General features: G+C 40.3%; 1 protein-coding gene across 1 annotated transcript in view; it reads right to left on the minus strand.

The window, feature by feature from the left end:
- The window catches only part of LOC114683969 (zinc finger protein 420-like), a 28,552-nt gene extending 2,244 nt beyond the window's left edge, over positions 1-26,308 (minus strand). Inside the window, 6 exon segments of the mRNA XM_037202516.1 lie at positions 2-2,292; positions 3,209-3,335; positions 8,471-8,556; positions 12,206-12,297; positions 12,890-19,713; positions 26,068-26,308. Of these exon segments, the coding sequence (XP_037058411.1) occupies positions 2-2,292; positions 3,209-3,335; positions 8,471-8,556; positions 12,206-12,266 (2,565 nt within the window). The 5' untranslated portion in view covers positions 12,267-12,297; positions 12,890-19,713; positions 26,068-26,308.
- Positions 26,309-27,528: the final 1,220 nt, after the last annotated feature.

Below are 27,528 nucleotides of genomic sequence, written 5' to 3' on the forward strand. Positions count from 1 at the left end.
TCTCTCCTGTATGAATTCTCTGATGAGTTCTAAGATGTGAGGCAGTTGTAAAGGATTTGTCACATTCAATACACTTGTAAGGTTTCTCTCCTGTATGAATTCTCTGATGACTATGGAAACTGCCTATATGGGTAAAGGATTTATCACATTCCCTGCATTTGTAAGGTTTCTCTCCTGTATGCATTCTCTGATGAGTTCTAAGATGGTCTTTCCGAGTAAAAGATTTGTCACATTCACTACATTTGTAAGGTTTGTCTCCTCTATGAATTTTCTGATGAGTAGTAAGACTGAATGTCCTGATAAAGGATTTGTCACATTCACTGCATTTGTAAGGTTTCTCTCCTGTATGAATTCTTTGATGAATTCTAAAATAGCTTTTCAGGGTAAAGGATTTATCACATTCCCTGCATTTGTAAGGTTTCTCTCCTGTATGCATTCTCTGATGAGTTCTAAGATGGTCTTTCCGAGTAAAAGATTTGTCACATTCACTACATTTGTAAGGTTTGTCTCCTCTATGAATTTTCTGATGAGCAGTAAGACTGAATATTGCAATAAAGGATTTGTCACATTCACTGCATTTGTAAGGTTTCTCTCCTGTATGAATTCTCTGATGAATTTTAAGATAGCTTTTCAGGGTAAAGGATTTGTTACATTCACTGCATTTGTAAGGTTTCTCTCCTGTATTTATACTCTGATGAGTTTTAAGATGGTCTTTCTCAAGAAAAGATTTGTCAAATTCACTGCATTTGTAAAGTTTCTCTCCTGTATGCACTCTCTGATGAGTACTAAGACTGCCTCTACGGGTAAAAGATTTATCACATTCACTACATTTGTAAGGTTTCTCTCCTGTATGAATTCTCTGATGAATTCTAAGATGTGAGGCAGTGGTAAAAGATTTGTCACAGTCACTACATTTGTAAGGTTTCTCTCCTGTATGCATTCTCTGATGTATACTAAGACTGCTTCTATGTGTAAAGGATTTATCACATTCACTGCATTTGTAAGGTTTTTGTCCTGTATGAATTCTCTCATGTCTTTTGTGGTCTGTGCCACTTGTAAAGGATTTGTCACATTGACTGCATTTGTAGGGCTTCTCTCCTGTATGAATTCTCTGATGAGTTCTAAGATGTGAGGAAGTGGTAAAGGATTTGTCACATTCAACACATTTGTAAGGTTTCGCTCCCGTATGCATTCTCTGATGAGTATTAAGACTGCCTCTGTCGTTAAAAGATTTACCACATTCACTGCATTTATAAGGTTTCTCTCCTGTATGAATTCTCTGATGATATGTAAGATGGATTCTCCGGATGAAAGATTTGTCACATTCAATACATTTGTAAGGTCTCTCTCCTGTATGAATTCTCTGATGAGTATTAAAAATACCTCTATGGGTAAAGGATTTATCGCATTCACTACATTTGTAAAGTTTCACTCCTGTATGCATTCTCTGATGTATTCTATGTTCGGTGCAACTGATAAAGGATTTATCACATTCATTGCATTTGTAAGGTTTCTCTCCTGTATGCATTCTCTGATGAGTTCTAAGACGGTCTTTACGAGTAAAGGATTCATCACATTCACTGCATCTGTAAGGTTTCTCTCCTGAATGAATTCTCTGATGAGTTCTAAGATTGCTTTTCAGGGTAAAGGATTTGTCACATTCATTGCATTTATAAGGTTTCTCTCCTGTATGAATTTTCTGATGTCTTCTAAGACGGTCTTTCCGAGTAAAGGACTTACCACATTCATTGCATTTGTGAGGTTTCTCTCCTGTATGCATTCTCTGATGAGTTCTAAGATGCGAGGCAGTGGTAAAGGATTTATCACATTCAATACATTTATAAGGTTTCTGTTCAGTACGATTTTTCCGATGAGTTCTAAGATTCATTTTCTGGGTAAAGAATTTATCATATTCACCAGATGCGTAAGGTTTTTCTTCAGCACAAATTTTCTGATGCAAATGTCTTTTAAATTCTGAAATCTGGTAAAAGAACTTAGAACAGTCTGTACATGTGTAAGATTTTTCTCCACAATGGAATTTGCAATGTAGTTTGAGTTGTGACAAACGTGTAAAGGATTTACTACATTTTGTACATTTATAGGGTTTCTGTCTAGTATGAGTTCTGTGATGTCTCTTAAGGCTTGAGTCTGTCTTGAAACAGTTTCTACCTTTCCTGCTTTGATATGCTTTCTTTCCACTATTGGTTCCTTTCAGTGTGAGTTCATGTTGACAGTCTAAAGATTTATCAAGCTCTGTATTTTTGTGTTCTTTCTGGACTCTTTGATTTTGACCTGGAAAATTGCCACAAGGAGGGAAAACAGGAATTAAAGAACGAGTAAGTGATTTGATGACTGATTACCTTAAGTTTTTCTATTACATATAAACCTCCAAATCTCAGGAATAGAGCTCTCACCAGAGATCTATTCTGTCTCACATCATTAAATAGATGCTCAGAAGAAACTCCAGTGTGACCTATGTCAAACCAAAAGGATGGACTATCGCTTTCTTCTTCATCTAAACTGAGTACCTTGCAGAACATAGGACAAATAAGTGCAAGCAATAATCAGGGAAGTACTTTGAAAGAGCATATGAATAATGTTTATCTATTTTCCTGTATACATTTTTGAGAGAGCCACACTGGATCGCTTTGGTCAGCTAGGAACACATATGGTAACCAAGGTAGGGATAGAACACACCATATAGTTTTGTTTCTGCCTCCATACTGCTAGGATTAAAATTATGCCTTCTCGGGGCTAAACATAGAGAACACATATCAAAAACTGAATACATAAATGAAGCAAACAAAAACCCATGCTAACTACCAACACATCAATTTTCACTTAAAACCTCCTGAACTGTAAAAATCAGAAATAGGGAAGTAATTAAATCCAATAGTATAGTCACAATAATCCAATTATTGAGTGTACTGCAATTTACTTCATGCTCTGAATATTCAGTTTCCTTTGAACTTTGAAGTTTTCTTTAAAAACTAGAGGGGAGAGCTGGAGAGATCACACAGAATATAGCACTATTTCTGCTCCTATAGAACAGAGAAAAATGTACAGGGGGCACCATGAAAAAGCTATGTTGATAACCAGAATTTTCCTTATTTCTGGGAGTTTCTAGACAGTTCAGAGAGATTACATATAAACAAAGATTGTAAATTAAAATGATTGAATCAGGAATTCTAGAGAAGAGCATTCTTACCTACAAAGACTAGATTTTTGTAATTCTCCAACATTACATCCATGTACAGTGCCCTCTGAGCACAATCTAGACATTCCCATTCCTCCTTCGAGAGATCCACAGCCACATCCCTGAATGTTAACAGACACTGCAAGAGAAAAATACCTATATACCATTGCTGCTATACAATAGGCATTCCTAAATAAAAGACCCTAAAGAATTAGAGACACATCTGTGACACTGATGAGGCATGGCAGTTGTTCAAAGACAAAGTTTTCTGCAGGGCTACAGAACTGTGATAGATGTTATCACTGCTGTTCTACCATAGACAATGCAATGAACAACTTACTACATTGCTTACATTCATTCTTAAGGTCTCTCTCCTGCTTGAATTCGCTGATGTTTTCTAAGATGTGAACAGCAGATAAAGGATTTGCCACAACCAGCACATTTGAAAATGGTCTCTGCTATTTGGATTCTGTAATGATTTTTAGTCCTTTAAAACGTAGTTGGGTTCCCAGAGCCCTGGTGGTACTACACAACAGATTTCTAACAGCAATTCCGTGAGATCCCAAGCTCACTTTTGAACTATACAGACTGGATATAGCACACACTAATATGTTCTGGCAATTATACCCACATACATAAACTAAAACTGAAATTTAATTATACTAAGAGTAAAATGGCCACAGGCTATACTGTACTATCTATCTCTATGAAGAGGATGACATTAATAGTATCACAATTGGCAAACTTTTAGGGAACATAACACACGTGAGGTCCACATGCAGAAATTTACCTTTACAAAGTATGTGTTAATATCAAAGAAGATTCCCTGGATCAGTCTCAGATGGTTAACTTATGATTAGCTAAACTGAACTGTACTTCCAAATTCTACAATCCAACTCAACTACGAACACTGTATTGATCCTATCTGTAGCTAGGCCACACCATATTATATTCTAACATGTTCAGTTGAGATCCTGAGACCTAGGTGCAATGCTGCAACCTTTCTAAAACCAAGATAGAGAATTTGGAATGCATAACTCATATAAGAATAAAAATAAAGAGTGTTTTCTTTAAATAGTAAGGTGTGTAACATCAGTGTATACATCTAATGTTCCAAACAATACACAGACTCAAATATTTGGTGCAGTTATTTTATGACAAAATTTTCATAACCAAGAAGTAAATAGAAAAGTCAGAAATAGAATATTATGTAAATTTTTCTAAAAATTGACATAACAGTTCAGATAATAACAATTTCATGAATTCTATATGGTGTTTCACTACAGAACAGTTAGAAATATTGTATAAAAAATGGAATGTGTGTGACAATGCATCTAGATCAAGTAGAAATGTCTACACGGATTGAAACAAATGTATTGAGTTTTGTGAGACCCACACTAATTCTTCATTAATTTTGAACTCATGAGATTGGATCAATGGAAAATTCAAATCTTTTCATTTCAAATTTATTCTTTGCTTCAATATTTGAGCTTATCATCTAACAGGATTTTAGGCTACATAGTTAAGTGTCATTTTTAATTCTTCCTTCCTTTATCAAAAGCTAAAAGATGCAAGGTTCTACATTATCTGCCTCACAAATATACAACAGGAATGTAAACCATGGAGTTAAAGAAATGGCTCAGAGGTAAAGGCACTTGCTGTTCCTGCAGAGAAATATAATTTAATTTTCTCTACACACATGGCAGTTCATTACAGTGTTTGTCTCCAGTGCAAAGGCTTCGTTTCGTATTGAACTCAGGAATGCAGGTGAATAATGCATCATGCTGTGAGCATAAAAATATGGAGAACACATAGCCAGACAGGAAGTATAGGCAGGACTAACAGAGAAGAGAACTGAGGGAACAGGAAGGCAGAGGGAAAGACTGCTGGATCAGCAGCCAGGACTAGCAAGATGTAAGGTATCAGTAAACCATGAGCCACGTGACAAAGTATAGATAATAGAAATGGCTAAATATAAGAGTAAAAGCTAGAGCCTGAGATAATGGCCAAGCAGTTTAAATAATGTAAGCGTCTGTGTGTTTATTTTATAAGTGGGCTCCGGGACTGGCAAGACTTGGCAGGACCCGGAGAGAAAAGCTCACCAGCTACAAATGGCACCCAACGTGTTGGCAAGACTTTCCACCTAAAACCTGAGTAAAAAGATTCTAAAACAGAGCTAAAAACAGTTCCTAGTTGTCTCTTTCAAGTTAGCGGCAGCCTGCGTGTTTGACCTACTATCTACTATGGTGAGTTCCTGGCGGGCGTGCTCGACCTGCCCTATGGCGGGAATGAGGCCTCTGCAAGTGGCACCTTAAGCTGTGTGATGGATTTAGCCTTTGCTAGTACAAAACAAAAAGAGGTTTCTGGGCTATACGCTGCTTTGATAGAAACATAGATCCACTATTTCTGAGAGTTGATGGCTCCCAGAGCTGGCAGAAAATGTACCAGCCATGTTGGGAAGCTGAAGTGGGCAGAGCCAGCAGCCACAGAGCCGTTTCAGTCTTAGAATGCTGCAGTTTAAAGCAATAGGTTCACAATAAGACTGATTCAGATGGAATAGTTTACAATGTATGTAAAAATGTACATAGGCTTGAAAGAGGACAAAAATAAATATATACAGTTATATAAACAAATAGTTTTTAAAAACAAAGTCTTTAAAAAAACAGTAAAGGTAATAAGCTACATAAAGATGGCTATCACACAGAGAATCTGGATTATGTTGTCTTTGATATTCATAACTATAGAAAAACATTTGGTTGTAAAAGCTGTTGAGTTATGCCAAAATGTAAACTTTAAAGGTACCTTGACTTCAGAATTTGGATGTAAGGATATGTTGCTTTGGAAAGGAGGCTCTGCTTTTGTTTCCACAGAAAGTCAGAGGCTATGGATTTCTTCCAGATTAAGATACATCAGGTTTGACCAGCCAAGACCACCTGAAAGGTCTCCGATGACACCATGGCCCAGATGACCCAACACCCAGAACTGTTTCAAGGCAACTGGCTCAGATGATACACCCTCACGAACTATTCCATAATCCTAAAATTTTCTTTGTGTCCCCATAAGATACAGTGTCCCCCTTCCAGCAGGAAGTAGTAAGAGAAGCTACACCCAAATTCCCAAATATACCAAGCTGGCTTTGGAGATGGAATCGGCTCACTCCCTCTCTAAACCCAGACATATTTCTAAAATAAAAGGTTAAAAGATTCTTTTGTCTCTGGTGTGGGACAGAAAAAAGAACAATATTTTTATTTAAACCAGGTTGATTAAAAATACAATCTCTTTCTAACGAAAAGGGATATGATATAGATATAGAGGATATAGATATGATAGGATAAAAGGGTAGATTAATAGACCTACTATTAAAAAACAACTTGTTTAAAATGTTTTACATTTGGTATAGATTTTAGTTTATGTTTAAAATGTTTTACATTGGTATATATTTTAGTTTATTGATACAAGTTTAAACTTAATGTTATACTGTATATATATTTCTATTGTCGTTTGAGGTATTATGTTTATGTAACTCATTTAGATTAGAATGGATAATTAAGTAGATTAATAATTAGTCATCTATGATAATCATACTTATGGCCATGTTAGTTAAGTCTTCTAGGTATACATAGATATATTTCAGATGGATAAGTAATTTTCAAATACTTCAAAGACTTACAGAATGTGGCATTTAAAATATTTTTAAAAATGTAGACTTTCTGAACAGTGAGACATGTCTGCTCTTGGCAGCACCAGATTTACTTCAGAGAGGAGGATGGGCATCGAAGACACTCTATATGGAGTTTATCTTCTTCTTGGCAAAAATAGCCATTTGGACAAGAGACTGTTCTTGCCTAGACTGCTTGATCGACTGGACATGCAGGACCCATGAAAAGGTGACCACTAAACTTTGCTTGACAAAATGGTCCTTTAGGTTCCTGCTTCACAAACAACAACAACAACAACAACAACAACACACACACACACACAAAAAAAAAAAAAAAACCAAAAACTGCCAGACATTCTACAGGACACACACACACACAAAAAATAACTGAGAGACTCTAGTCCTGTGGGCTGAGGACAGATGCCCCAACTTTACAAGAGAACTTTGGATGACTGTCCAGGCTGCCAGCTGACTCTGTCTACCATACAAGACTCCTGAAAGTTGCTTGCATCCTTCTCCCATTTCTCAGGTAGTATTATATCCTTCTGAGGTCTTTGATGTGGTTAAAAACTAAATACTTAAAATTTTCCTTAGTTATGATAAAAGATAAGTTAGATATAAAACCTTAAACTCACAAATATAAGCTAGATAGGATATCTTCTTTAATATTGCAACTGTAATTCTTGCTCGATAATTGTTTTGTTATATGTAATTTTACTTATGTTAAAGTTAAAACCTTCCTTTTTGAAAAAGAAGAAAAGGGGAAGTGCTGTGGATATTGCTCTGTATAAATAAACACTGACTGGCCAGTAGCCAGACAGGAAGTATAGGCGGGACTAACAGAGAGGAGAATTGAGGGAACAGGAAGGCAGAGGGAGAGACTGCCTGAAGCAGCAGCCAGGACAAGCAAGATGTAAGGTACCAGTAAGCCACGAGCCATGTGGCAAAGTATAGATTAATAGAAATGGCTAAATATAAGAGTAAAAGCTAGACAATGATAGGCCTGAGATAATGGCCAAGCAGTTTAAATAATGTAAGCGTCTGTGTGTTTATTTTATAAGTGGGCTCCGGGACTGGCAGGATTTGGCAGGACCTGGAGAGAAAAGCTCTCCAGCTATATTCCTTCCATCATCCATACTCTCTATGGTGCTGATATATTTACTATTGGTATTCAAGACAGTGAATCTCTTCCAATTCTACTTTTCCATAAATTGCTCAGTGATGTCACCAAAAAAGTCCATGTATTTGCATGTCCACATTCATAAGGCTGGTTCTGGAAAGATGACCTGGCACATGAGAACTTCCTTCCTATGTAGATACCGGCCATCAGTATATTCTTTGAATACCATTTGCAATATATTCTCTTCCACAATGTCATGTCTTCAGTCTATGAAAATTTATGCCCTCAAAGTAAAACATGGAATGAAAATATAAGGAGAAAAGGCTGTGCTATATATGTGAAAGATGTACAATCTTACTCTTGATTACCAGAGAAGAAAAAGATAAATCATAAAAAAAAAAACACTTTAGATAACAATACCAGAGGTAGAGAATTAAAGTCTTCAATGGTTTCAATAATAAAAACAAACTTCAAAAAATGTAAACATGACACTGACCTTGGGAGCATTTCCCAGAGAAGCATTCATTGTTCTTGTTGTTCTTCTCTGAATTTCTATTTCTTGACCAAAATCTGGAATTCTTGCTGAAATTTCACATCAAGGTATCAAAAATACAAAGTTAAAATTAAATCAACTCTGTTCTGAACAATGCAAAACCACATTAAAAGACCCCCAAATCAAAATAATACCGGAAATCTGTTCACATTCCTATACACAGGAGAACACAGAAGGATATATTTAGAACTCACAGAGCTCCAGACAGGTCTCTGCCTTCAGAATGCTAGGATTAAATGGTGGTGTGCACCACCATTTTCTGGCTTCTATATCTAGTGGCTGTTCCTTTCTCTAACCCCAGATAAGTTTATTAGGGTGTACAATATATTGGGGAACATAGTATCACATTATGTAAAGAAATTGACAAATAGAGAGCGGTGGGGTACTAAACTATATCCAACACACAAAACCTGTAAACAACAATTTCTACCTAGAAGGAAGTACATTAATACTAGTAATTTTACCACCAAGAATACTAGAAATAAAGAAAGAAAAAAGGAAGGAAGGAAAAAAGGGAAGGAACTCACATAATACCAAATCCCTGTGATAAGAAATTCCCAGTAGAAAACTGAAATGTAATTAGACAAACTTCAACAGATTTTACAATAAACTTCTAAAGGAAACAGGAAGAAATGGCTCACTACAGTAATGGGCAGGTGTGTCACACCAAGACCAAGAGTAAAGAGAAAAGAAGAACAGCATTAGCAGGAAAACTAGAAGGAGAGGAAGATGCAGACTCCCAATTCTTATTGAATCCAGCGCCATAAGAGTGAGCTAAAGAAATTTGAATAACAAAAACAAATTAAGGAGAAATGGGTAGGAAAGAAAGGCACCAAGGGCCTTTTTAATGATGTGATCATACATACTTCTCCCTACACTGTGTATTTCTGGTAAATAAAACAAGCTCTCATTGTTCAGTCTTTGTTACACATAATAGTGAGAAACTTAGAAGCCTGTTCTCTATAATTAGCTTACTTACAAGGCAATTTGGCCAGACCAGGAGTCTCTATGGATAGATCACAAACAAGACTTTCACAGTTAAGCTGGAAGATGAAATTACAAAGTGTCTGGCTCTGTTAAATCAAGGTCCAACAGATACTGAATTGCCCTGTACTTCCACCAATGGCAGCTGATAACAAGACTCACAGTGTTTATCTGCTCTGACCCCTTAGTAGTTAACATTTTATATGATACAAGATATCAGGCTCAGTTAACCCATGTCTATGTTCAAGTCCTGATATTTCCATGATTAACAGTAAAAAGCTGTTAACTGGCTAACCATGTGAGAGAAAAATAGCTTTATGCCTAGTTACAGTGAGAAAAGCTACATAGATGGCCAGAATTACAGGGAGATGGCCTGGCTTCATAGCATTGAACAAAAAAGTTACAAAGTTCCCTCCATGCTCTGGCTACAGGACAGAAAACATTTTTTTTTTTTTTTAAATCTGACACTTTTTTTTTTTTTTTCTGCTAGCCAGCCTTTGACAAAAGCACTGATGTGAATCAAAGCTGCTCACTTCCCCATCTGATTTACACAGGTGGCTATGGTTACCCACAGACACCATTCCACCCATTGGTTATTTGCATAAGGCTCCCAGCTGTTCTCTCCTGCTGGAAGTTCTCAAAAGAAACTGAAGTTTTGCCACTTAATGTTAGCTTATAATGTTAAATACACTTAAGAAATGTAGAGTAGTACACTATTTCTTTACTTTTTCTTTAGATCTGTTAATAGTTTGGCCTTCTACCCTTCTAAATTCTTAGGCTTATATCCTTAGGAAGACAGTGTACAGGCAGAAACCTCACTTTTACATCCACAGCTGCAGCCACCCACTATCAATAGCTGGCAAGCTTATGCTGCCTGTGTTTCTTATCACTTATACAAGAAATGCTTTAAGACCCTGACAAGAGTTTTCTCTAACCTTTTTTACTGCCGAAAATTGCTATTAAATGTGTATATCAGCTGTGAAGAAAAAGTTGAAGCAGAATAATAAAAGAGCATGACCCAAATAGTTTGTGTGTAAATTTATTCCATAATAAATAAAGTCCAAAATTAGTTTTTGCTACGCTATGGTTTATTCTATGAACCCTGTGTGTAGAGCCTTGGAGCTGGACTCCATAGCATACTTTATACCCAAACTTATAAGACACAATGAAAATGGTGCTAAGAAGGACGTTCATAGAATTAAGTGCCTACATAAAGACCACATACTAGCAACTTGACAGCACACCTGAAAGCTCTAGAACAAAAAGAAGCAAGTTCATGCAAAAGTAGATAGCAGAAAACAAACTGAATACTGAAATCAATAAAATAAAAAGAAGGAAAACATTGCAAAGAATCAATGAAACAAAGAGTTGGTTGTTATGATAAGCTGTTATAATAAGAGAGGTCTTGGTGGGTTGGGCCAGAGAGCCCCAGGCAAGAGGGAAACGGACCCTGTGGGCTGCAGCATGGTGGCAGGTTACTCACACCAGGCAGACATGACACTGATGTGGAGAGTTTTTTATTATTAATGGAGGAAGGGAGAGGGTACAGAGAGACAGAGTGAGAGAGAAAGAGAAGGAAAGATGGAAAGCAGAGGTGTGCACTACATCATGGTGAGAAACGGAGGGAGGAAGAAAGGAAGAAGGAGGGGGTTTTTCTTAATGGAGCTTTTACATAGAAAGACGTCAGGACACTGGGCAGCCCCAAGGGGATGTTCAGAGTGCTAACATTAGTTCTTTAGGAAGAATCAACAAGATAGACAAACCCCTAAGCACACTAACAAAAAGATGTAGAAATTATGTCCAAATTAACAAAATCAGAAACGAGAAGGGGGATGTATCAATAGGACAAAGGAAATTGAAAGAATCATTGGGTCATTGTTTAAAAACTTATAGTCCAATAATTAGAAACTAAAAGAAATGAGTGGTTTTCTCAATAGACACCACTTACCATTTTAAATCTGGACCTACAATTTAAATAAACCTATAACCCCAAAGGAAATAGACACAATCATTAAAAGTCTCCCAACGAAAAAGCCCAGGGCCATATGGTTTTGCACCGAATTCTCCCAGACACTCAAAAAAGTGCTAATACAAATACTCCTCTCTTTGCTCCACAAAATAGAAACAGAAAGAACAGTGCCAAATTCATTTTATGAGACCATAGTCGCCATCAAACTGAAATCACACAGAGTCAACAACAGAGAATTACAAACCAATTTCCTGCAGGAACATAGATGCAAAAATGCTCAATAAAATACATGCAAACCAAATAGAGAAAGTACCCTAAAAGACACAGAACCTGAAGGAACTAAAGGATGCTCCCAAAACTCTGCATGCAGGAGAAACCAAGTAGTTTAAATGGTTCTAAGTAACCACCATAGTAAAATTATAGAAATGAAATCACTTAATATTGGATAAAAGAACACAGCCAGCGATGGGAATGAAAGACAGCCAGCATCACTCCCATGGACAGTCAAATAAAACTGTATTTCTCCGTGACTAATAATAATTACATACACAGACTTCCAATGACTACAATAGGATAATCCTGAGATTATTCTCAGGGAATTTTTTAGAATCCCTGAGATGCTATATAAATAGAATATAAAATAGAATGTGGCCAAACCAATTTCATGTCCTGTTACTTGTGCACTTTCCCATCCCTTCACCCCTTCTTCAGACCCTCTAACACACCTAGATCCTTTGCTAATGGCTCCTTTCCTTTCACCATCCAGGGTTCTTTTTTCTGCTTCATGGAGGGCAGGACAGACTGAGCAATGTGAGACCTGCACAGGAGAAAGAGATTCCTCAGAAAACACCTAGAACTTTTCATGAAACAAAAACAAAATATGCTACAACTGCCAAAAGAATAAACATGAAGGAGAGAAAATATCAAGAAAGATGTCTCTCTTTCTCTGAGGATTTCACTTTACTCTCTAAGATTGAGACTCATTCAAACACTGCTATGGGATGGTCTTTCTGTATGCTGTGAATGTGTGGCTGCCATTGGTTAATAAAGAGCTGCTCTGTCCTATGGCAAGACAGGTTATAGCCGGGGTGGGGTGGGAGGTGGGGGGGAATCCAACAGAGATACAGGGAGAAGAAAGGGGGAGTCCGGGAAACGCTTAGAGCTGCCAAGTAAAGCAATGAGACACATGGCGATACGTAGATTAATAGAAATGGGTTAATTTAAGATGTAATGGCTAGCTAGCAATAAGCCTGAGCCACAGACCAAACAGTTTGCAATTAAGCCTCTGAGTGATTATTTTATAAACACAGCTGCTGCCCAAGCAGGCCTGGGTGAGACTGAGAAACTTCAGTCTACAAATAACAGATCACATACTCGCAGAGTAGTTTTCTCAGGAACCCTATTCTCACCCTCAGAATCCAGACTGCTGTAATTCTCCAACAGATCTCTGCAGAGAGCCCCATCAGCAAGGCCGGAGCATTCCCATTCCTCCCACAAGAAGTCCACAGTCACAGCACTGAATGTCAACAAACCCTGAAATAAGAAAGGACAGTTTAGCCATGTGTGCATGAGTAGAATGCTCTTCTTCAAGCAAGGAGACATTTTCCTGATACAGGTGAGGGATTACAATTATTCAAATGAGGCTTTCTAAAATTTTGATTCAATTTTTAATGAGTGTGCTAACTATAAAATACTGTGGCCTGATGGACTCTCACACTATTTATTTGGGGATTGCCTGGAACGAAGATGTGACATAAGAACACAGCATATGAAGACACATTTCTGAATACTGTATTTACATCCCAGACTGCATATATCTCAGATGAAAAACTAATGGGGAGTAAAAGGTTTGCATAATGTCTACAACCATATTGTGAGACTCTATAAAATATATTTTCTTTTTAATTATATTTGCACTGGTTCCTCATGTAATTATTATCTGCTCTCTGAGAATGTCTAGTCTCAGGGATAAAGGCCACTCTCTCTTGAAGTGGCAAATGGTAAAAACGGGAGTTTGAAAGCATGGATGAATTTAAATTCCAGGAGCTTTGGAACAGCCACCATAGCAGAAAGAACCCTGTTTGCAAACAATAGAAAATGAAAATACTCTATTAGGTTATTTTAAGAATTATTTTATGACAGTCTGGCAACCGTCAGATAAGTGAAAATAATCACGATAAGATCCATTTCCTGGGATATCAAACTTACCGACAACACAAAGATATCAACAGAATTTGGAAGCTGTATCTGTAAGGATAAAGCTGCGAAAATGGGGTACCTCTGGAGGACGGCCATGGTGGTCAGGAAGAGAACATGCCATGTGCAACAGGTCTAGGGCGGGAGGTTTATTGGGGAAAGAGGATGAGCAGAAGAGCCAAAGGCCGTCTCGGAGTGCGGACATGACAGAGGCAGACGTACAGACAGAGAACAAGTAAGAGAGCAAGGGACGAGAAGGCGAGAGAACTGTGACAAACACTTTTGAGGGGTGCGAGTGGCCCATAGGGAAGCACCCAGCTTGTAGTGAGTGGAAATGTCTGAGCCTGGCTGCAGGCGACGTAAACTACCACTTCCACTGCCACCGCCTCCATCACGGGCGGCGGGAGCCGACAGCGTCCTTCTGAGCAGCCTCCGCGCGCACACCCCGGTCCCTCCCCTCCGGTGTCCCAGCCCCGCAGCTCCTCTGACCTGGGAGGTTCCAGGGCCGCCGGGCTGCGGTTCCCGCCACTGCGCTGCTGACTGGTGACTTTCCCAGGCCGCCCCGCGCGGCGACTGCGGCTCCGGGAGATTTCAGGTCCCAACTCTGGGCAGTGCCTGCAGCTTAGGGTCGCCTCAGGGAAGTTTTCAGGTCCCCAAATACCCAGCTGTGTTCCTCACCCAGGTACTGACCACTGGGCTCCCGGAGTCCAATACAAAATGGTGGAATTTCCTGTAGCTTCAGGCTGGTTCCATGGACCTTCTCCTCCTGGCCCCGCCCAATACATCCTGGGTTCCGGTTACGCATTTTCTTTAAACCTGCCTACCACGATCTCTTTTTCTTAATTACTTGAACAATTCTCCTGCGCCCCCACAGACTCTTTCCTTAAACCATCTCACCATGTTCTGTCCCTACCTCATTGTGCCGTCCCTCCCACTCGGTCTCAGGCTGCCTTCCACACAGCTCCCGCTGTCAGGCTGCCCTGCACCCGCTCTGCACAACCTCCCCACATGCTCGCTGCCAGCCTGGACCACACCTGGATCTAGGAGGACGCTGCACCTGGTATCTGACCCCCACAGTGAGTTCTCAACCTTTCAGATACAAGTTTTCCTGCCTAACTTCTCATCTTGGGTTAACAGGCTCCTGGGTTAAAAACGCACAGCAAAAGACAACAAACATTCTAAATTCTGATGCTCAAGTCCCATTCCCAACACAAATTAAAACTAAGATAAAAAAAAAACATTTGGCTCAAATCATAAACAATATCTGTAACCCCCAAGGAGAGCAATTTAAACGATATCCAATATACAGAACTCGAAAAGATGAGCATGCTCAAGGAGGTAAAAGCATATAAAGCATGGGAATCAACTCAAAGAGGATAGGAACAAAATGATTCATGGGCAAGGAAATGATTGTAGAAAATAAGGATATGAAAAATGAATTCATTGGTTAAACATACACAAACAAAAACCAAACTGAAATGACAAGAAATAAAAAATGCAATAAGCCTAATAATAATTCAAAGAGATCAATTGATTAGGTAGGAGACAGAACATCAGGCTTTGAGACAAGGCACCCTTGTGAGCAGCTGTGGAAAACATGGCAGTTCCCTTCCTGCCCATTTCTCAGCCGCACAGCTCCTCTGACCTTCACAGTTCTAGCCCCTGCAGGATCCAGTTCTGGCCTATTCACTCATGATGGGTGACTAAAACCAGGTCCCTCAGGGAATGGTGGAGTTTCCTGTCACTCTGGGCAGGATCATTTAAGTGGGTCCCCCTGGACCCGCCCACTACACCACCATCCCAGTGGTCCCTCTTAAACACTCAGGCCACACACTTCCCATTCCTTAATTAGTTTTACAGATGCATTTTTTTTTCTTTAACCTATAACTTTTCTGATCAGGATAGTGTCCCTAACCCTCAGAGCCATGTCCCTCCACTCGGTCTCAGGCTGCCTTCCACACAGCTCCAGCTGTCAGGCTGCCCTGGACCCGCTTTGCACAGCCTCCCCACATGCTCGCTGCCAGCCTTGACCAGGACTGGGTCTAGAAGGCCTCTGCACTCTGCTACCTAACCTCCATCCTAGTTACTGAGCCCTTTCAACACTAGTTATTCCGCCTAAGTTTTCATCTTGGGACGCCAGCCTTCTGGGATCAAGCCACACTGTAAAATACAACAGACAGGGTAAACTCTGATTTGTTTTGGTCCCATTCTCAACACAAAATATTAAAAATGAGACTAATTGTCCTTGACTCAAATCACAACCATAGCTGTATCCCCTAAGGAGAGCAATTTAAATGATATGCAAGAGGAAGAATAGAAAATCCAGAGTCATGATCAAGGGAGTCAAAGAATATAAAGCATGTGAATCAACTCGGGATAAATACAAAATGATTGATGGACATGAAAACACAAGCAAATGGCTGACGGAAATGGGGACATTGCAGGATATGAAAATTGAATTCAATAAATAGTAAGAAATACCAAGGGGAAAAACTTGAAATGAGAAATGCAATAATTGATTGATGGTAATAATTGATGGGCATGAAAACACTAGTCAATGGCTCACGGACAGGAGGAAAATGTAAGAAATGAAAACTGAATTCACTCAGTAGTTAGAAATACCAAAAAAATAAAAGAAAAAGAAAAAAGCTGAAATGAAACAAGAAAAGAAAATGCAATGAACCTAACAATAACTGAAACACATCAGGCAGGAGACAGAATATCAAGCTTGAAGACAAGGTAGAGGAGCTGAATGGCTTAGTCAAAAAAATAATGAATCAAAAAAGTTCTCTTTGCAAGTAGCACTAGTTCAACATAAAAGTGAAATTCCAGCTGCGCGTTCTCCTATTATATAAAATAGTCTAAATTTTAGACACCATAACTCACTCTGGAGAGCTTTCCCAGGAAGCTGGATAATCATTACCATCACTATGCAAATGAAGTGACACTAAAAAGCCATCTTTATCTTTCCTTCACAGAACTCCACTATTCCTGGCCAAATGTCCAGAATTACACTTATTCGCAATACTGACCTGGGAGAAGACATTTCTCAAGGAACTCAGGATTTGGAAAGGAAATAGGTGTCTCAGGAAGTCATGGTCAACTGCTAACAGCCTAGTGTTGATTTCATCCTGCACTGTTCTGCTTTCACCACAAGATGGTGATATTACAAGGTTACAGCCTTCAACCGTGAGTTATACCGTGCCATCTAAGACTCTGGGAATACTGAGGAAGAGGCTGTGCAAAGGAACTAAGGGGAAGAGAGGGAATGGGCATGACCTGCCATTCTCGAGACTCCACACAACTACAGTAATCAGTAACCCAGAGCAACTGTCTTACCTGCACTGGCCTCACTCAAGACCAGCCTTAGCTACAATCAGTCTAGGAAGGGAAGATGCTCACAATGTCCCACCCTTTACCTCTCAACTGTGACTATGGACAGAATTTAGGAGAGGAGGAATCACTGTCTTTAGTTGTGTTTCTACTGCTGAGCTCAACAGCTCAAAAACAGCTCCAAACCCAGTTTCAGAGGTGGCCCTGGTTAATCTTGGTGGATCAAAGAACAAAATGAACAGAAATGAACATAAGAGGTAGGAAATAAATAAGAGATAAGGAAAAAGAGAGAAGAAGGGAGACAGGGAGGGAGAGAGGGGAAGCCAGAGAGACTTGGCACTATGGATGAGGACTGTGGGGAATAAGAAATGTGAGCGTACACTATGCGAGATATATCATGTGAAATGGCAAAATAATAATAGACGTTTAAATGACCACTTCAGTGTGTGCTTTCATTTTTGTGTCTTTATCTGGTTTGGTATTAGGGAACTCTAGCTTCATAGAGAATCTGGAAGCCTAGCTTCATTTTTAAATCAAGGAACACTTGAAGAAGCTTCAGTATCAGTTATTCTATGAAGTCTTGACAGAGTTCTGTGTTGAATCAATCTGCTCCTGGGCTTTTTTTTTAATGGGGTGCTTGAATTTCTGCTTCACTGTTGTTGCTGCTTAATCATCCATTTATTTTCATGGTGGTGTAATATTGGCATTGGATATGAACTGAGATTTGGCCACTTCTTTTAGAGTTTCAAAACCAGTTGTCTAGAGGTCTTTAAAGTTAGTAGGCACAAGATATGCTCATATGTACTTATCCACTGATTAGGATGTGCAGCTCGCTTGGGTCCTTCTCAAGCCCTGTTCATAAAAAAAGTCCAGTGTACACAGCTATCAGGGAGATGGCAACTAAATCTCACTTAAGATTCCATTGCACCCCAATCAGGATGGCCATCACCAAGATAAATAGCAAAATCTGGCATGAATGTAAGGAAAGGAACAAAATTATACACCACTTTGGGGAGTATAAACTCGAGTGGCCACTATGGATTTTGCATATGTGCTTAGAAAACTGAATATTCAGAGCAAAGAAATGCACTGCAGTATACATAGAATGTTCTGTTTTTACTATTGGATTAAACTACTATATTGCTAATTTTAAAAATGGAAAGCTTTTAGACTACAGAAAGAGCTTTTGGTTGTGTGCATGCATATTGATCTTTTTGTTTAGTTATTTTTTGAGATGTGGTCTCTATAATTTAGTCCTGGGACAGCATGGTTTTAATCATTGCACTAGGGAGGCTGAAGCAAGAGGATCTATCTGGTCAGTTCCATGACAGCCCAGGTTAGTTACATAGTTTTTACCTGAGCAATTCTATATATAATGATTGTGTCTCAAAAGCATACACAACAAGAAAACAGAAATTTTCTTTCATATGATCCTTCAGAGAGCTCCTTCTTTGGGGTTCATTATTCCTCAGTCACTTAACTGACCTTCTGCAAGGTGTGCAGTTTAGCTAAGAATGAGAAGTTTATTATCGTTCCTTGTGGGTTGAGTGGAGGTTCTTCTGAGCTTACATTTAAGGACAGTGAAGCACAAAGGGCCTCTGCTGAGAACTCTATTCCTAAGCATTGCTAGTTTACTTTTCTTAAGGAAACAGCAGTTATTGAATCTATTACTTATGCATCAATCCCTATTATCCTTAACTGTGCTGATTTTACAGACAACAATCACATGTGTGTTAAATATAAGAAGGTTCTGGATCACAGCTCAAAGCCTATTGTGCATCAGCATGTGAATATCCGAGATAAGAATTACAACTGTAATGAACTTTGCAAAACAATTCATGAATAGGAGAGTCAGAAAGCAAGGGGACCTTCTTGAGAAAGCTCAGATCAGACCACTCACACTGTCTACAGATATCTTGGACTCCCTGGTCGTAGAATTCATTTTGTCAAAAACTGCTATGCAGGATGGGACAGGGGCACAGTTACAAATGGCCATAACCAGATTTGGATCCTGTGTGCAATAATCCCAATCTGCCAGGCAAGACATGCCCACAGGTGGCATAGGGGCAAGACTATTTTATGCATACCAGAAGGTTTTCTGGTTCAATATGAGGCCAGCTCCACAGAAGGAAATATATGGAGTACTGGGAACCTGGTCACAAGTAATGAAAAGGAAGGTAACAAGGTCTACACAGACACAAACTACTGATATTTGCTATATGTACAAATACTCAACCTGCCTTTAAATGGCTCAGTTCACACCCATATCCAGGGTGCTGCTTTCAGCCTGGGTCAAAGAAATTTTATTTTCAATGGGCAACAGTCATGTCAGAGACTCACAACTTTTCAAATACTGAGAACAATTGACTGCTTATTACACAGCCAATAATGGGAAATCCATATTACAACATCTAGTATTTTTTTTCAGTGAAATTTTCCATAATCATTAATGAAATAGAATCTGCCAAAACCAATTTCATGTCCTGTTCCTACCATCATTTGACATCTCCCCACCCCTTCTTCATTCCTTGTAACATACCTGGATCCTTTGCTACTGCCTTGTCTCTCTTCACTATGCAGGGCTCTTTGTTCTGCTCCACAGGTGAGCAGGACTCACTGAGCAATGTGAGACTTGTATATGGGAAAGGGATCCTTCAGATGTACTTGGAACTTTCCATGGAACAAAACCAAAAGAAGGTAACACCTGCCAAAGGATAAATATGAAGAAGAGAGAAAATATCATGAAAAATGTCTCTTTATCTCCGAGGATGTGAAACTTCATTGACACACACCTCACACACATGCGGAGTGGTCTGTCAAAGAACCCTGAGAAAGAGCAAGGGAGACTGCAAGAAAATTACTCTGACCCTCAGAACCAGACTGCTGTACTTCTCCAAGAGGAGATCTCTGTCTAGACATTCCCACTCCTCCTACAAGAAGCCCACAGTCACAGCACTGAATGTCAACAAACCATGAAATAAAAAACAACACTTTTGCCACATGAGCATGGGCAGTCTATTTCTTGAAGGAGACATTTTTCTGATGTAGGTGTCCAGTTATTCAAAAGGCGCATTCTAATTTTGTGTTCATCTTAATGTGTTTTTCTATCTATAAAAATAGTGTGGCCTGATAACATCTTCTCACAGCATGTATACTGGGCTTGCCTGGACCTTGTCAGGGGACAAAAAACTCATGACAAATGGCTAACTGAGGTGCCAATTAACATTTCAAAGCAGACTCTTTTTTTTTTTTTTGCCTGGTGCTCTCTTGGCCTCTAGGATCTAAGTTCCTCTCTTGGCCTCCACCTCTCTCCCATCTCCTCTTCATTTCTTTCCCCTCTCATGGACCAGTTCAATCTGGGCCCTTCCAGATGCCTTTGGCTATTTTCTCCCTCAGACCTACAATAAACCTTCTCCTCAAACACATCTTCGAGCAGTTGTGTCCTCATTTTTCATTCAGACCTAAGGTGTAATATCAACAACTAAGCATATGAAGACACATTTCAGAATTCTGTGTTTACAACAGAGTGCATACATCTCAGATGGAAAATTAATGGGGAATAAAACTTTGCTCAGTAAATGTTAATATTTACAATCATAACTGTGGTGCTTTATAACGTACATTTTCTGATTCAATCAAATCTACAAAGGTTCCTCACGTGACTAATATCTACAAAGCACTCTGGGGAAGTCAATTCCTCTGGCCAAAGCCCACTCTACTGAATAGGCAAGTAGTGGAGTATGGGAAGTTAAGAAACCATGGATGAATTTCAATTCTAGGAGCTTTGTAACTGGTACAGTATCAAAGAAACCCCGTTTGCAAACTACAGACGCTGCAGATGCTCTACGAGATTATATGGTGAAAACATTCTGGCAACCATAAAAGAAAAAAAACACGATAAACCCCACTTCATAGGATCTCAACCTTACCGACAACGGAACGATGTCCACAGAAGAATTGTTTGTTTGTTTGGCTTGGTTTTTTGGCAACAGGGTTTCTCTGTGTAGCTTTGCAATCCGCCTGGCTCTGCCTCCCAAGTGCTGGTGTTGGACCCCAAAGTTTAGGGTCTCAAGTGGGTGCCCCAAGAACCCAGACTCCACAGTCCAGTTGATGCAATAGCAGGAAGATTTATTAAGCTTCTATATAGAAGGGCAAACTCTGCTCCCAAGAGCAAGAGTCGCTTCTTACTGCAGCCCCATAAGGGCCTATAAAGGGAAAACCCACAAAACCCACAAGATTACAATTCCCATACAATTTCATTTCACAAGATCATGGTCTGGTTACCGAGTGATCACAGAAGGGGTACAGTTACATCAACAGGTACATTCTTCCTGAAACCTCAAGGGGGGGGATATCAGGGTGGGAGTGGAGTTTACACAAAGGTCACAGTGGTCCTTCCTGGAACACCTGCAACTATCCCAGTCACAGTTGAGCACATCTCTTAACAGAAATCTTTTTACATTGTTATATGGTTGCAGGGGAGATTGAACAATGGCTAAGTCAGGTTGCCCTTGGAACTAGATTTTTAGTTTCTCATTTCCTGGTGCTTGAAGTTTCTCTTTTCCTGAGGCTTGGGGGTGTAAGCCTGAAGGGCTAGGGTCTTTCATTCCCCCATTTTCTTTTTGGCAAATTTTAATCTTAAAATTATGGTATTACATTTGGTAACTCATGGCCTATTTTAGTAACTCATGGCCTGTAATGGCCATGCATAGTCCAAGTATAATTATCCATCTTGTCTCTATGCCAGGGAGTTTTCTTTTGACCCAGCATCTCAGCCTCTTTTGAACAAGGAATTGGGATGATGTATTCTCTTCTGGAACTGCTAAGAGCTGGCATTGGGGTGCCGTTATCAGGGCCTCTCCCCCAAAAGGCTGAAAAGCTGATCAAAGACTTGGCAGGGGGCATTTGTCAGTAGCATGTAGCTGCCTGACCCCATAGGGACAGAGAAGAATCATGTTAGCTGGGCTGGTCCATGTTGGCCTTTAGCACATCTGGAGCCCATAGTCGTCTGGAGCAGTACAGTCAGCAAGTGAAACTTGGAGGTGCCTGCCAGCCAAATAGAAATCTGTTGAGACAGATTTAAACTAGGAACATAATTTAAAATTTATGAACTTATTTGGAACCCTTAGGTCCATACCCTTAGTAATGGGAAAAGCAGTAGTCCCAAGACCAGGAGAAAGGAAAAATACCATCTTTCGGAATACTTATCTGGGGTCCTTTCGACCTCTGTGAAGTGAGTCTAGGTTTTTATGACTCTTTTGATCCTTTGAGGCCTACTTACAAAAGTTTTAGATACATTAGTATTATCAATCTGTACTGAAATCCATATTGTAGACAAAGCAGGTAATGGGTACCTGTAAATTTTTATATCTTAGAACATCTTTTTAAAAGTGAGCTAACAAGCTAGCTATGGCCTTGCAGAAGGATCTGGTTGTCTGATGCTGCCATGCTGACAAAATTAGAGCTAGTCTAGCCATCAGTACTGTCAGAGATCTGAGAAGGACCAAGAAGCATCCAATCCTATAAATTATAGTGACCAATCTCTACCCAGGTCTCAATAGCGTTGGAGGCACCAGTCAGAACAGCATCAATCTTCTTCCGCCATCAGGCCCATAAGGCAGAGCATTTTTCCTGTGGAATAGGGACACGGAAGATTGACCTTCTATTCCAGTGTCCTACTGCTTGTCCAGTCTGGGCTGGGTCCTAGCATTGGGGCATCTTGCCCTGTGGTCAGCATTGTCATAATCCAGGCAGAGATGTTGTGGTGCCTCATACGTAATCTTCTTCAGAGACCTTGGGTCACTGCTAGGATCTGGAAGCCTGTCTTATATAATAAACTTTTAGATCAACATTTAAATGCCATATTCTGCAGATCTCTGAAGTATGAGGGCTGTCCAGATGTCTGAATAGACAAACTTTGTTTCTAATTACTTGTTTTAAGCTCAACCCTGAAAACATATGCAAGGGACTGAATAAATGAGTAAAGTTATTCCTGTAATATTATATCAGTACTTATTTATCCTGACTATAATTAAAAATAAACTTGATTACTCATGACTGACTAAAAACAATGCTTTTAAGTTGAAGCTTCTTCTAGTATCAAATACAGGTTTAGTAAAGAAATCAAAACAAAATATCAATATATGTATCAGCTTATCTAAATAACTTAAGCTTAGCAAACTTAGCAAATACAAGGAGGCTAGACAACATTCTTAAGCCTGAATGTACCTTGGGTAAGGAGAAACATTTTTAAGTCATTGGTTTTTAACTATAAAAACTGTCTTTAAAAGATTAAGATCTTACAAATATACTTTAAGGGGGAGAAAAACATAATCTTTTTGGTTCTTTTACTTAGAAGCTTGGATGATTTCTTTGACCCTATCTTTGGCAGCACATACATAGTCTGTCTGTTTTATTTTACTATGGCTGGTGTTTTCGGTGATCATCACCTGACACTGGCAATTTTAAAACTGCTAAGGTCCATCACTGCAACCAGACTCTTTTTGGAACTTTAGTCCTACCATATATTTACAAATCTCAGCTGTTTCCTATGATCCTTTTATGTCTTTAAGATCATTATCATTTTACATGAGTAAATCTTAAATTACAAAGTTTAGCTGCCAGAGCAAGGTATATTTCTGTGTATAAAGGCATTGATGTGTAGCTTTAATATTCATCAAACATTTTATTTATTAAACATATGTTGTTATCTACTTAAATTTTTAGAAACTTAGTAAAGACATAAGTACTTAGGTGTTATATATTTTTTTAAAACAATAATTACTTGTATACATACATACATACAGTTGGATCCAAGTTACATACATACATACATACATACATACATACATACATACAGTTAAAGCTTGCTTACATTTCCAAGTCATATACCTGTTTAACCATTAGCCATTTCTAAGATGAAAACCAACCAGAATTAACTTTCAAATTCAGTATTTGCAGGTATAAACAGTTTACTGACCTTTTATAACCTTTTATATCAAAGTCTTTCTTGTGATTTTCTTCAGTAATCATAGACAAGAAACTGTCCGTTAGCCTCACATAGGGAGTGACATTCCATTCTTGGAGCCAGATCCTGATCAGGTTTTAGCTCCCGGGGAAGGTCTTGGGAGTCCCACCCAACAGCATGGGAGATGAAGAAGACGCACAGGCATGCACCATGGGGGCAAAAGATTGCTATTAATCTCAGATTTTTAAGTACATGAGAGCGGCAGACTAACAGTGACTCCATGCCCTGGCTGGGCCCACAGACCTATCAGCTGTGACCCTGGAAGGGCAGTTAGTTCTCCACCAGCCCCCACATTCTGAGCTCCTCAAGGCTCCAGCTGACTCCTGCCAGCTCTGCTCTGCTCCGTTGCTCACAGGCTGCCTAGCCAGTGTCTGGAGCCGTTTTGGAGGATTTTTTTTTCCTGTGCTGGCAGGCAGATCTGCATGAGGGGAGTGATTCCATCATTAGTCTCCCCGGTCCTCTGGAAAGACCGGGGGTTTCACGCTTGATTTCCTTAAGAGGGTAAAGGAGGGAATGGTCGGAGGGCAGCCGGGGCTGAAGGGACAAGGGGAGTTTGAGAAGGAAGAGGGGGAGGTCTGGGTCCCAGCGTTGCTGGGGCAGGCGAAGCAGTGAGAAACGGCTTCACTCAGACAGGTGGATCAGACTCTAGCTAAACTCTCCCAGACTGAAATATAAGGCACTTGATCTGGGTGTCCGTGTGGTCCTTGGTCAAAGATCTGAGCCTTCACCTGTGAAATGATGTCAATGTTAAAAGTCCCATCCCCTGGCCAGCTGACCCCAAAGGCCGGCCATTCCGAGGAACAGAAGGTGATCCATTTCCTTTTCTTGATATCCAGAGAGGCATTGTGAGCCTGAGTGAGGACATTCTTCCAGTTATCTAAGGTCAAACTTAGGGGGTAGTTAGTTGTTGCCCATATGGAGAGAGAAAGGTAGAGGCAAAAGACAGACTCAAAAAAAAAAAAAAAAAAACCCACAAAGAGGACAAGGACAGACACAGTCCCCGTGGTAGTTGACTCAGCCACAAAACCAAAAGTACAAATTACAAATTCAAATTCAAATGGGAGTGGCTGCTGTGAACAGCATCACTCCCCCAGGGAAGGAGAGATTCATCTCTTTCATCAGATCACTCTGGAGGACCCGGGGACCCTAGAGCACGTCTGCTCTCCCTCATAAGTCGCAGACACAAGTCCTGCACACTTCTGCAGGCACCAAATACAAATGCCAAATCAACCAGACAAAAGACAAGACACAATAACATAAAACATAGATCGAGCTCATTTACCTCCAACTGGCAGAGTGGGGGCCCGGGGGCACCCCAATCTCGGTGGAACCTCCAATGTTGGACCCCAAATCTGGGGGTCTCGAGTGGGTGCCCCAAGAACCCAGACTCCACAGTCCAGTTGATGCAAATGCAAGAGGATTTATTAAGCTTCTATATAGAAGGGCAAACCCTGCTCCTAAGAGCAAGAGCCGCATCTTACTGCAGCCCCATAAGGGCTTATAAAGGAAAAACACACAAAACCCACAAGATTACAATTCCCATACAATTTCATTTCATAAGATCATGGTCTGGGTACAAAGTGATCACAGAGGGGGTACAGTTACATCAACAGGTACATTCTTCCTGAAACCTCAAGGGGGGATATCAGGGCGGGAGTGGAGTTTGCACAAAGGTCACAGTGGTCCTTCCTGGAACACCTGCAACTATCCCAGTCACAGTTGAGCACATCTCTTAACAGAAATCTTTTTACATTGTTATATGGTTGCAGGGGAGATTGAACAATGGCTAAGTCAGGTTGCCCTTGGAACTAGATTTTTAGTTTCTCATTTCCTGGTGCTTGAAGTTTCTCTTTTCCTGAGGCTTGGGGGTGTAAGCCTGAAGGGCTAGGGTCTTTCACTGGGATTAAAGGTGTGCGCCACCACCACCCGACCCAGAACAGAATTTTGGAAGCTGTGTCCTTCTGAGCAGCCTCCGCGCGCGCACACCCCGGTCCCTCCCCTCCCGCGTCCCAGCCCCGCAGCTCCTCTGACCTGGGAGGTTCCAGGGCCGCCGGGCTGCGGTTCCCGCCACTGCGCTGCTGACTGGTGACTTTCCCAGGCCGCCCCGCGCGGCGACTGCGGCTCCGGGGAGATTTCAGGTCCCGAATACCCGGCCGGGTCTTCCACGTGCAGTTCCGGACCACAGTGCTCCAGGAGTCCAACACAGAATGGTGAAATTTCCTGTCCCTTCAGCCAGGTTCCCTGAAGCGGCTCCGCCTGGCCCCGCCCAATACATCTCTTCTTCCGGTTACGTGCTTCTTTCAAAACACCAACCTCCGGCTCTTTTTCTTACTTTTTATCTAAGTCCGCCCTGCTGTTTCTTTTCTCCTAAAGGCCAATGATCAGGCAGGTGTCCCCGCCCACTGGAGACCCGTCCCTCCCACTCGGTCTCAGGCTGCCTTCCACACAGCTCCAGCTGTCAGGCTGCCCTGCACCCGCTCTGCACAGCCTCCCCACATGCTCGCTCCCAGCCTGGACCAGAACTGGATCTAGGAGGACGCTGCACCCCTAGAGTGTGCCCTAAGCAAGGCATATCATGTGAAATGGCAAAAAGATGGTAATATATCATGTGAAATGGCAAAAAGATGATAATAAAAGTTAAAAATTTTCATTTTTGCACTTTATCTGGGTTGGTACCAGGTAATTTTAACTTCATACTGAATCTGGAATCCTTGCCTTCATTTTACATCAAGGAATGCTTTAAGTAGCTTCAGTATCAGTTATCCTCTGATATTCTGACATAATTCTGTGAGGATTCTATCTGCTTCTAGGGTTTTCTTTTTTTTTTTTTTTTATCATGGTGCATTTATTTCTGCTTCACTGTTGTTGCTACTTATAAACTTCTCGAATTAGTTCATGTTGGTGTAATTTTGGTGTGTGGTATGAATCAGGAGAAGTGATCATTTCTTTTAGATTTCCTGAATCCATACCTGAAATTGCTCAGGTGACCAAGGACCAGAGACTAGCTATCCAGAGACTATGATAAAACCAAAATACTACTGGTCTAAAACAACAACAGCAAAATAACTCCTAATGGTATATTGCTATACTCATAAATCTGTCCCTTATTCAGTCATCATCAAAGAAGCTTCCTCCTGCAGCATGTGGGAACAAACACAGAGACTCATAGTCAGACATTAAGCAGAGAGAGACCTTGGAACACACAGCTCTAAATGGGTTGTCTCCCACAAATCCCACATCTCAGAGCCCAAGAGACCCACAGAAGAGGAGGCAGGAGGACCGTAAGAGACAGAAGGGATGGATGACACCAGGAAAAGCAGATTTCTACATAACCTGAGCAAAGATCATATGAACTCACAGAGAATGAAGCAGCAAGCACAGGGCCAAGGTGGATAATCATTAGGTCCATTGTGTATATGTTGTAGCTTTCAGTGTAGCGTTTCCATGGGACTCCTGAGTGTGTGAACCAGCGGCTCTCAAATTCCTGTGCCT

This window comes from Peromyscus leucopus, chromosome 1, assembly GCF_004664715.2.
Source record: "Peromyscus leucopus breed LL Stock chromosome 1, UCI_PerLeu_2.1, whole genome shotgun sequence".
NCBI classification, from domain to species: domain Eukaryota; kingdom Metazoa; phylum Chordata; class Mammalia; order Rodentia; family Cricetidae; genus Peromyscus; species Peromyscus leucopus.